The 12,274-nt window shown below is 45.3% G+C and overlaps 1 protein-coding gene across 1 annotated transcript; it reads right to left on the minus strand.

The window, feature by feature from the left end:
- On the minus strand, positions 8,322-10,435 carry DEFB132 (defensin beta 132). The gene is made up of 2 exons (XM_013968730.1): positions 10,267-10,435; positions 8,322-8,812 (listed from the first exon to the last, which is right to left on the minus strand). Exons 1-2 carry the CDS (start codon positions 10,316-10,318, stop codon positions 8,616-8,618), a joined length of 249 nt encoding a protein of 82 aa, XP_013824184.1. The 5' UTR covers positions 10,319-10,435; the 3' UTR covers positions 8,322-8,615.

The raw sequence follows: 12,274 nt of genomic DNA on the forward strand, positions 1-12,274 counted from the left end.
GGGTCCCAGAGTCAGACACGACTGAGGCGACAGCACACACACACACACACGCACACACGCACACTCTATAAAAATAGATGAACGACAAAGACCTACCCTATAGTACAGGGAACTATATTCAATATCTCCTAGCAACGTTCGATGGAAAAGAACCTGATACCTATAAATATCATATATATATATATACACACATACACATATATATGCATGCATATATATATATATCTCACTTGGCTGTACACCAGATACTAATACAACATTGTAAATCAACTATACTTCAATCAAAAAAAATACTTTAAAAAAGTCAGGCATAAGTTTTTGGCCAGAAGCTAGATTCTTTGTAGTGAGGGGATGAATGAGTTTTGAGGGGGAAAACCAAGAAAGGACGACTGACCACATGGATTCCCTGACGTCACGCACAGCTGTGGTGCCTTCAGTTGTGACAGAGAGTGACCCCATACGTGCACAGGTCTATGTGGATGTTCTCTCACTTTACAGAGCTTCACATGGGTGGATCCTCATGTGCACATGTGCACACAGATACACACCAGGACTGCCCTTATCAATAAAAGGACCGATTGTGTGTCTTGTCTAGAACTCTCTGTTAGTCAGCTTTGTCCCCATTAGCATGGCTGCATGAGAAGCACCTGCAGAACTCAGTGGATGGCGGCAATGCAAGTTTATCCTCTACTCAAGGGCCTCAGGTCGACTGCACTTTGGCTGAACCCAGCTGGGCTGGTTGGGCAGCTGTGCTTCAGGTTGTGGGTCAGCTGGGTTTGGCTCCAGACTGTGGATCAGGATACTCGATCTTGGGTGTGCTTTTCTCAAGGAGGATCCCCGGAGCAAATGAGTCAGGTCTTCACTTAAGACCTCTGCTTTCGAATGTTCGAGCATTTCACTGGGCAAAGGAGGTCGCAGGTCCAGGGCCCAAATGACTTAGGGAGGGAGGTAGATCTCTCCCCCACCACCTCCCTTCACCTACCCATGGGAGGGTAAGGGGAATGGATGTGTGCTGAACTGTAAACTAGACGGTCATGCTTTTCTCCCTATAGAGCCAGGGACTGAGCTCCTGGCATTAGTTTTCTGTTGCTGTTGTAATGGATTGTTGCAATCTTAAATAAGGCACCACAAATTTATTATCTGACCTATCTGTAGGTCCGAAGTCTGACACAGATCTCAGAAGGGTAAAATCTAGGGGTCATCAGGGCTGTCTTCTTTCCTAGAGGCGCTAGAGGAGAATCTATTTTCTTACCTCTTCCAGTTTCTAGAGTCCACCTGTGTTCCTTGGCTTGTGGGTCCTTCCTCCGTCTTCAAAACCAGTAACAGCAGGTTGAGTCCTTCGCCCATCACATCACTCTGGCCTCCTCTTCTGCCCTTTCTTCTACTTTTAAGGACTCTATGATGACACCAGGCCCACCAGGATAATGCAGAGTAATCTGTCCATTATAAGGTCATTGGCAAGCTTAGCTTTATCTGCAATCATAATTCCTCTTTGCCATGTAGCATAACTCACTCCCAGATTCTGGGGATAGTATGTGGACATCTTTAAGGGGCTATTTTTGGCTCAGCTGGCAAAGAATCTGCCTGCGCTGCGGGAGACTTGGGTTTGATCCCTGGTTGGGGAAGATCCCCTGGAGAAGGGAAAGGCTACCCACTCTAGTATTCTGGCCTAGAGAATTCCACGGACTGTATAGTCCATGGGGTCTCAAAGAGTCGGACATGACTGAGCGACTTTCACTTTAGGGGGTTATTATTCCTCCTACCCCAAAGATTCATGTCTATCCTACAGGCAAAGTATACATTCACCGCTTCCCAAAGTCTCATCCTGTTATTGCATCAACTCAAAGGAAAAGCATCTCATCTAAAACCCATTAGTTCAAAAGTCCTAAATATCATTTAAACCAGGTAAAGGGAGGCTCTGAAAAGACTTTATTCATCCCTGGACACAATTCCTTCCCATCTGTGAACCCGTGAAACTAAAAAAACAAGTTATTTGCTCACAAAATGCAGTGGTGGGGTAGACATTAGATAAGAGTTACAGACTTTCTCATTCAAAAGGGAGAAAATGAAAGGAAAAAAGGAGTCACTGGTCACAAGCGATTTCAAAATTCAACTGCTTTCTAGGCCTGGGAATAATCCTCTAGGCTTGTATCATCACAGAGTCCTTAAAAATGGAAGAAGGGGAAGGAGGAGAAGCTGGAGTGTTTTGGGGAGGCCATGCGGGGGCAGGGCAGTGGTTGACAGTCAAGCGGTCCTTGATAGCATGCAAAGAATGGAGGGTAGAGGGGCAAAAGTCATGGAAATTTTTAATTTTTGGAAATCATCCACCCAGGAGACAGTCGCCACTGATTTGCTCTTCAAAGGGTGGGGTTGATCTAGATTATTCACAACAGTCCCCAGCCTTTTTGGAATGAAAGCTCGGTTTCGTGGAAGACGGTTTTTCCACGGATGATGTTTCTGGATGATCCAAGCACATTACGTTTACTTTGCAGCTGCTCCCCAGCACTAGCATCATGACCTTGGCTCCACCTCAGATCACCAGGCATTATGTGCTCATAAGGAGCACACAACCTAGATCCCTCGTAAGCACAGTTCACACATATGAGACTCTAATGCTGCTGATCCTACAGGAGGCGGACTCAGGAGGTAGTGTGAGCATTGAAGAGATTATGAATACAATTGCCTGTCGCTTGCCTCCTGCTGTATACCGCCCCCCCCCACCGTCCGCATTCAATATGGATCAGTTGCCCAGGGGTTGGGGACCCCTGATCTAGAGAATCTACCTCTGCCTCCAAACATTTAAAAGCCCTCAGATCTTGTGGGGTAGATTTATGAAACAGGTTTGTGTAAAGCTCTCTAGCAGGGAGTTGTCAGCCCGAGTGGGTCTGCTTCGTCCATTTTCCTCTCTGCCTGGGGACTGCTGTGTTCACGGAGGGGTCCATCAGAAAATTCAGGATTTTGCACAGAAGAGATTAGCTTACTCTGGGTGGGTAGGCAGACACATATTCAGAGGCTAAGTGCAGAAGCCAAAGCTTAAATACACTGGTCCAGTGCATCAAAGTTTCACTACTGATCTGAGGCAGCAGGGCTGGTGGCCAGTTGTGCCTGGATTCTGCTTGTCTTAACTGAATGTGTTTATGCTGGGGTGTGTTGGGGGCCATTCACCATCATCAGAGATGTGAGACCCGCCTAGATTGGTTGAGAACAATGCTGGGGCGGTCTCAGTGCTGCAGTGGTCCCAGGGTGTCATCTGGTGAGCAAACCCAACAAGAGGAAAGACAGAGTTTGCATGGGGCTCACGTGAGGCAGGGTCTGTTCTGTGCCAAGGTTGAAATTAGGGTCCCAGCTCATGGTGGTGTCCTAGGCAATGCTGTCTCCCGTGGAGTCTTCTGAAGGGGTGATGCCACCTTAGGTGAAATCCTGTGGAGAGGCGATGTCCTCTCATCTGCTCAGGTGAAAGAGGGGAGACACCCTGAATTGAGGCCATTAGGGCCTGGTTGAGTCCAGAGTGTAGTTATAATGGGAAATTGGCCTCTGAAACAACCTTGAGACAGAGCCTTGTTGGGCGGAGGTGGGGGTGGTCGCAGATCCATTAATATTTACTCCATAGGTTAGTGTCCCTATTTGACTGGGGGTGGGGGTGGGGCTTCCTTGATAGCTCAGTTGGTAAGGAATCTACCTGCAATGCAGGAGGCCCCGGTTCGATTCCTGGGTCAGAAAGATCTGCTGGAGAACGGATAGACTACTCACTCCAGTATTCTTGGGCTTCCCTTGTCGCTCAGCCGGTAAAGAATCCACCTGCAATGTGGGAGACCTGCGTTTAATCCCTGGATTGAGAAGATCCCCTGGAGATCTTAACTGTGGTCAGGTGCGTGGGAAGGGGCCAGGGGCCAGGGCAGTCACCCTGGGCTCAGCACAAGTACATCCTGAGTGACACCACTTGTGGGGTTTCCAGACCATATTATTTGACTAGCTATACCATATTGTCTGCGGGGCATTACCTCCTCTTCCTGTTGAAGTTCATAGTTATTACTGGCTTGAGTTGGCCCTTGTATCCTGAATTTAGGGAAAGCTTCTGTCTTAAGCTGATTAGGATTCCAAATCAGCATACTTGGGGCCGTGGGTTGGGGGAGGTGGAGCACTCCATAATGAAAGAATCCCACCCTATTGTCTGTCCATCATCCTTTCCTGGAGTATTGGAAGGTGGCAGGAGCGAGAGCGGATGTGTATGAGGAACCAGGGGAGGGGAAAAACCTAGGTATCACCTTTGACGACAAGAACAGACCATTGGGGGTGTCTTCTGAGAGTTTTGCTGGGTGTCTCCGAAGGGGGAGAATTTAACAAGGTGAGAATTGTGGGCAGGCATGAACCAGATGCTAAAATATTAGATGACCAGGCACTGTTTTTAAGTTTTAGTAGGGGTTGTTTGAAAAGCCTATTCTGGTACTCAGTGGGGCCAGCTAATTGGACAACAGGAAGTTTCCTGTTTGTTTGTTTTTTAAAATTATTTATTTATTTGGCTGCACTGGGTCTTAGTTGCGGCATGTGAGAGACCTCATTCCCTGACCAGGGATCAAACTCAGGCACCCTGCATTGGGAACAGTCTTGATCACTGGACCATCAGCGAAGTTCCAGAAGTTTCCTGTTTAAAGGCCCATCTCTGTGTATATTGTAAAGTGCATTGTGAGCTTTGATCTGAATCTAGTTTAAGGCACATGTGGAAATTAGAGGGGCCCCAGAGCAGTGGTGAATGTCAGATTATCCCCACAATAAACCCGTGTGTTGACCATGGCATGTATATACTGAATATCGCCAGCAGATGGCGGTACAGGCCCAATAAAATGAACCTGTGGCCAACTACAAGGGCGTGATCGGAGAGAACGGCAGAGTATATCACCGGAAATGCTGGATTGAATAACTCACAAGCTGGAATCAAGATTGCCAGAAGAATTATCAACAATCTCAGATATGCAGATGATACCCCTTTAATGGTAGAAAGTGAAGAGGAACTAAAGAGCCTCTTGATGAAGGTGAAAGAGGAGAGTGGAAAAGATGACTTAAAACTCAACATTAATAAAACTAAGATCATGGCATCCGGTCCCATCACTTCATGGCAAATAGATGAGGAAAAAATGGAAACAGTGGCAGATTTTATTTTCTTGGGCTCCAAAATCACTGTGGATGGTGACTGCAGCCATGAAATTAAAACACGCTTGCCCCTTGGGAGAAAAGTTATGACAAACCTAGACAGTGTATTCAAAAGCAGAGACATCACTTTGCTGACAAAGGTGCATATAGTCAAAGCTATGGATTTTCCAGTTGTCATGCACGGATGTGAGAGCTGGACAGTAAAAAAGGCTGAGTGCTGAAGAATTGTTTTTGAACTGTGGTGCTGGAGAAGACTCTTGAGAGTCCCTCGGACAGCAAGGAGATCAAACCAGTCAATGCTAAAGAAAATCAACCCTGAATATCCATTGGAAGGACTGATGCTGAAGTTTCAATACTTTAGCCACTTGATGCAAAGAACTGATTCACTGGAAAAGACTCTGATGCTGGGAAAGATTGAAGGCAGGAGAAGGGGATGACAGAAGATGGGATGGTTGGATGGCATTACCAACTCAGTAGACATGAATTTGAGCAAACGCCAGGAGATAGTGAAGGACAGGGAAGGCTGTTGTGCTGCAGCCCATGGGATTGCAGAGTCAGACACGACTGAGTGACTGAACAAGTTAAAGATTTTAAGGCTTTCCTACATATGGGAAAATGCAATAATCTAAGCCTGCTGATAGCATTCCTTTCATATGCATCTCAGCTATCTAGGGCCAGTGCTTACAGTCACCATGCGAATGGCTAATGGCTGCCAGATAGATGGCATTGTTCTCCCTGGGTGCCCTCTGGGCTCAGAAATTCACTTTTGGAGAGCCTGAATCGCAGATGGCTATGACATCCTCCTTGTTTATTGATATGGCAGTAAATAACTCCGTTTCATGGGGGCTTCCCTGGCTCAGTGGTAAAGAATCCGCCTGCAATGGAGGAGCCACAGAAGAGGTGGGTTCAGTCCCTGGGTCAGGAGGATACCCTGGAGGAGGCTATGGCAACCCATTTCAGGATTCTTGCCTGGAGAATCCCCTTGGCAGAGGAGCCTGGCTACTTAGCATGCATACATGCACTCCGTTTCATCATCCTCAGGAATCCAAGACAGAGTAGGGGAATGGTAGAAAACCGGAGGACATGTGGCCAATTTGAGTTGTGGTATGCTTTATAATTATTGTGCCTCTGTTAGAATATTACTTTTTCCTGTTAATGTGTTTACTGTAGAAAAGTTATACATATAAGTTATCAATAAAAAACACTATTCATAATTCCATATCTTTGTATCACTTTAGGGCCTCTTGCTATCAGAAATGCATTTATATGATAATGTATTTATAATGCATGCTCTTTTCTAAAAAGATTAAATGCTATGAAAGGTTATTGTTTGCTGATCTAGTTATGAATATAAGGATGTGACTAGGAGAAGCAGAGAGAGGGCAAAATGGCAAAAGAAGGGGAGAATCTGATGGGGTGGGGGTACCGAGTGGAGAAGTAGAGTGACTTCAAGACCTAGGGTCCATGGGCCGAGATGTCAGTGGCTAAAAAGAACTTGAAAAAAAAAAAACAACAAAAAAGCCAAGAAACTTGAAAGGGAATTGTTATGAAATTTTGTTGGGTAGGGGTGATGTAAAATTTCTCCCACATCTCCCCATGGCATCTTCAGTACAACTTGTATTTCTCATGACTCTATTATTGTGGACCTGAATCTATTTTGGGATACCCTGTATTTCATCTCTGAGGAGGGTGTGGAGCAAAAACTAGCTGTTGAGAGCATCCCACTGTTTTGGGTACTGGTTTGCATGTGTGCTTGAGTTTTTGTTGTAAAATGGGATCAACCTATACATATGATTTTTTAAACTGCTCTTTAATAGCACATCAAAGTTATTCTCTATGACTGAAGAGAACTCTAAACTTATCCTTTAAGAAAAAAATTGTTTCTTATTTATTTGGCTCATCAGGTCTTAGTTGCTTCATGAAGGCTCAGTAATTGCCCCACAGTGTGTGGGATCTTAGTTCCCTGACCAGGGATCAAACCTGCATTTCCTGCCTTGCAAAGTGGGATTCTTAACCACTGGACCACCAGGAAAGTCCCTAAACTTATCCTTTTTAAGAGGTGCATAGTATCCACATTATGAATCTATAGCTATTTACTTCACATTTCCCTCATCCCTGGGCATTTAGGCAGCTTCCGGTTTTTCATTATTTTAAACTATGTTGTTAAGATTATGCCTGTTCACGCATTTTTATTTTACATTTATTTGGTTGCACCGGAATCTTAGTTGCAGCCTGTGGGATCTAGTTCTACATTGGGAGCATGAAGTTTTAACCAATGGACCCCCAGGGAAGTCACCATCCATCATTTTTAAACACGGATTCTGGTTATTTCCTCAGAATACAGTCATTCCTAAAATTAGAGTCTCTCAGCCAAAGAACATGAACAAGGTTTAAGGTTTTGAACTTTTAAAACATTTTTTAGAAAGGACATAGATTTCCAGAAGTAGCATTAACTGGTTTAAATGAATAAAAGACTTGTTTCTTTGTACTTGTTTTTGCTCGGCCTTCTGATAGGATTATGCCAACTTTACATGATATGGCTATCACTGACTCGACGGATATGAGTTTGAACATGCTCTGGGAGTTGGTGGTGGACAGGGAAGCCTGGTATGCTGCAGTCCATGGGGCTGCAGGGTTGGACACAACTGAGCGACTGAACTGAATTGATATGATATATATATGATATGGCTGGGCACATTCAAGTCACTAGCATCATTGCCTTGCTTTCAGATACTGCTACCAATGTCAGATCTATGTATTTTGTCCATTTCATTATGCAAATGAGTACCTCATCTGTCGATCCACATGGAGGCCAAGTATCCACATTCAGCTCCTTTCCCTCCCATGCTTTGTGGCAGGCATGGGGTGCCACACTCAGATCTCCTGTCAGGAGAATTGCCTTGAAGATATAGTTGGTGGAGAGCCTTCAGCTGCCATATTTCCAGATGGGTGGTAGCATTCTCCCCAAGGTTGTGTTCTCCAGGGCCTGCCCCCAGCCAGTGACTGAACCCAGTGCCTAGCCATCCCTGTCCTGGGTAGGGCTCCTTTGAGGAGCAGTTCTTCTTCTGGGGCCTTGATGGTCTTGGCTGAGACTTTTCTTCAATCTTCAGCCTCAGGCTCCTTCTAGCCAGTCCCCTGTCTGTCCATCTTTCCTTTTACAGGTATCAGACCAGTAATGTAGTATGAGGACTCTCCCTGTCTGCTCCTTCTCACTGCCTTGTGTCACCGGTATTCCCCCTTAATAAATGGTTTTGTGTCTAATTCTGTCTTGGCATTGGCTCTTGGAAGACCCAAGCTGACGCACACCCCATGGATGAGTCCACAGAGCAGCCGTTCCTGTAGGATAGATACAAACTCCAAACTCTTTACTGAGTGAAAGATGGAGAGATAGAGAAAACAGGAGCTTTAAGTCATGATAGTCCTTCGGCTTCTTGAAGATTCTATTGTCTTACCCATTGGTCCTCGGTTTAGCCAACTGTGTATTTTCTGTATGGTTTGTTAGGTTTCTGGGTGGGTGGTTGCATCATGGGCTTTGCTATGAAGAGGCCTTTGACACAACACTGTTTGTACCTGTCACACATGAATACCGTTTTTTCCAGGGAGCCGCATTCCAGCTTGCAGTGTCCCGCGATCTTACGCCCACAAATTGTCCCGCCTCCTTTGGCTGCAAGGGAGAAGAAAAGATGGAGAATCCAAGGTTAGAAACGATTGAGGGACTGCCAAGGAGTTGGGGCTTTTTTTTTTCCCCACTATGGCCATGTGGGATCCTGAACTCTGACCAAGAATAGAACCCTCACCCCACTAGACTGCCAGGGAAGTCCCTAAAGGGGACTTTTTATCCTCAAATGTATGCTTGAGATATCAGTCTTGAGAAGGACTCAGGAGGAGACAGAATTTCCCCTGATGGATGGCCTCTGGGAATGTAGAAGAACTCTTTGTCTTTGTCAGCATCTACATCTTTGCAACAGCTAAAGCCTCTCATTTTTGCTGTAGTTGGTACCACAGAATGTCTGAATAAAAAAGGGACTGGGGAGCCAGGTCTTCATTGTCAGGGAGGCATTTGAACACTCCGAGGGGAACTTGTGGCTGTTCTTACTCATCCCACATCTCCTTTTTTTTTAAAAAAAAAATTTAATATATTTTAATTGGAGGCTAATTACTTTATAATATTGCAGTGTTTTTTGCCATACATTGACATGAATCAGCCATGGGTGTACATGTGTCCCCCGTCCTGAACCCCCCTCTCACCTCCCTCCCCATCCTATCCCTCAGGGTTGTCCCAGTGCACCCCACATTTCCTTTTAAAGGTGTTCCTGCCTCACTTGTTCTTAGGGAATATGAACTTGTCAATATCAATCAACCCAGAGTGGGGGAAAAAAAGTTGAATCATTCTCCAGAAGCATTAAAGAGAAAATAATGGTTGCTATGACAGGCTATTTTGCATTACCAAGTACAACCTTCTCATCAAACCTGAGGGCTTCGTCTCTGTGCTCTGTCCACCATGGGCCCACAGCCCAGGCATCTGCTGAGAGGCTTCTCCTCTGGTTCTTCACACCCATTGCCTGGCTCTCTGAATTTTCTCTCTGGCTCTTCAGTTTCTTCCCCCAGGGTTTGAGCTGAGCACCTCGTTTGACATTTTATTAAGTAAACTTACCTTCTTAAGAGGTCTCCTGTTCTCCCTGCCAGCCCTCTTGGGTGTAGGCAGGTGCTCCTGAATTTCTTACCCCAGGGCTTGGTCTCTCCTCTGAGCACAAACCTGGGTCTGATCTCAGAGGATGCAAATGTGGAAGAGAGACACCTTCTCAGCGATTTAGGAGCTTAGATGTAGAGAGCTTATGTAAAGGGAAAAGGGAGATATTTTGAACCAGGTTGGGGCTGACTCTTGTTTTATAATGGGAAAAAATTGGGGTGGATTGGTTTTGGTATAGGGTTATAGAAAGCAATGGGTGGATAAGGGGTATTGGGGCCAGTGGTGGATGCTGGGAGACCCCCACTTCAGGTCAGAGCTCAGTGGGCTGAGCCCTGCCTACTTCCAACCTGGCTTGTCTGTCACCAGAGCAACCAGATCTGCTGGTGTTCCTGGCCCCTAGTCCCTTCACTCTTCTCCATCCAGTTTACCTGGGGTCACCAGGAATCCCAGGGCTGTAAAGACGAGGAGCAGGAGCTTCATAGCTGAAGGGCAGCCTGGGGAGTAGGTGGTGGTTGAGTGGGGTCAGGGCCCTCTACTGTCATATGCTTGGAGCTACTGCCTTTATAAGGTCTACACAATGCCAGGCTCCTGGGCAGTGAACCAGGAGAAGTCTCTGAAATCCAGAACAGACAGGTTAGATCAGAGTGTCTAATAGACTATAGCCTGGATTGATTTATTGAGCACCTGTATTCTAGGCTATTAGCAGGGAGAGAGAAACAGATCAAAGAGCACCCAAAGAGAAACTTGTGTTCTCTCGAAATGTTGCTGGGAGTTTTGCTTTTGTAGAGCAATTTGGCATCAGAAGTCTTAAAAATAATGCATTTGTTTTGACTCAGAGACTCTGTTCCTTGGACTTCTGTCTGATGAAATAATTAAACAAGTACACAGAGAGGTTTATCTCAACGTTGTTCACAGTAGCAGAAAACCAAAAGCAACCTAACTGATGGTAAAAAAAAAAAACAAAAAACAAAAAAAAACTATGGAAACAAAATACATATCTAGTATGATTTACCTATAGGAATATTACTTTTTGCCTGTTTCAATATGAATACATGTGTGCTTAGTCACGTCTGATTCTTTGTGACCCTGTGGATAGTAGCCTGCCAGGCTCCTCTGTCCATGTAAGTTTTCCAGGCAGGAATACTGGAGTGGGTTGCCATTTCCTACACCAGGGGAATCTTCCCGACCTGGGGATAGAACTGGCTTCTCTTGCATCCCTTGCTTTGGCAGGCAAATTCTTTACTACTGAGTCACCTGGGAAACCCCTTCAATATGAATACTCTCATTGAAACTGAGCAGGGCCCTGAGGGGCCCTCTCAGATACAAAGCCCCTCTATCCCCTGCTTCTTATAAAAACATAGCTTTAGTGTCCTAGCCTTTCCTGAGTTCCAAAGAGCAGGCACAGGCCATCTACTACTCAGGGAAAGGAGGGAATGCAGAAAACACAGGAAAAGCAAGAAAACAAGAAATGTAATGACAATAATTTAGCAATTACAGAGTCCTAGTTCCTCCTCAAGGGATATACATAATAATCTAATACATATCTTTGTGCAGTTCTTTGAGAACTAAGATAGACTACATACATCCCCCAGACCCCCTATCCTGGACTCTAGTTGATCTTTATTTTGATTAATCTGCCTAACCTTTGTCCCAAGGGACTGTGGGTCAGGTTTCCCATTGTAATATCTGCCTTCCAGCTTTTAAAATTATACCATACTGGGATAAACAGAGAAGACTTGTTTGGGGTCCTTAATGTTGGGGGACCAGCAGTGGGTCCCTTTGTCTCACTCAACCTTTGGTAGTGCTGCGTTAAACCTTTGTTTTAACTCATCCATGTCCATTTTAGTCATTCTGATGTTGGCCGAAATCTTGGCTTTTTCTGAAAACCGAAGCCAAATAAAAAAATGCAGAGACAAAGTTTACAAAAAAATAGAAAGGGGGCTTTAATTCTCAGCCGACGGAGAGGGGAACACGGTTGGCTCGTGCCTCAGGAACTGTCCCCTCGCTCCGTGAGGAGTCTAGAGGCTTATATAAGGCAAGGGCTTGGCAGTCAGGAATCAGCTGGAAGTCGTGATGAGGAACAAATGTGATAGGATCTTGAATTTTCACTTTTGCATTGTTTCAAAGACAGTCATAGACTGGTGTCAGTAACCCGTTAATTGAGTCTGGCAGTTTGGCGGCTCTGCGGCCTTCTTTCTGATATGTAACTACAAGGGAAAGGGTGTTGGTAAGGGTAAACCCCAGATACAGGATGTGTTTAGCATAGAGTCCAAGGGAAAAATGAGAATTATAGCTCCTGCAGAGCTGGGGGGCAGAAAAGGAAACTTAGTTACAGACATTCAGAGTTAGGAGCAGTTAAAGTAAAAAAACAAGAAATCAGGCCTGCTCACTGTTTTCTTTATTTGTGTTCTCAGGAAAGGGAAAGAGAAAAACTCT

The sequence above is a fragment of the Capra hircus genome, chromosome 13 (assembly GCF_001704415.2).
Source record: "Capra hircus breed San Clemente chromosome 13, ASM170441v1, whole genome shotgun sequence".
Lineage (NCBI taxonomy): Eukaryota > Metazoa > Chordata > Mammalia > Artiodactyla > Bovidae > Capra > Capra hircus.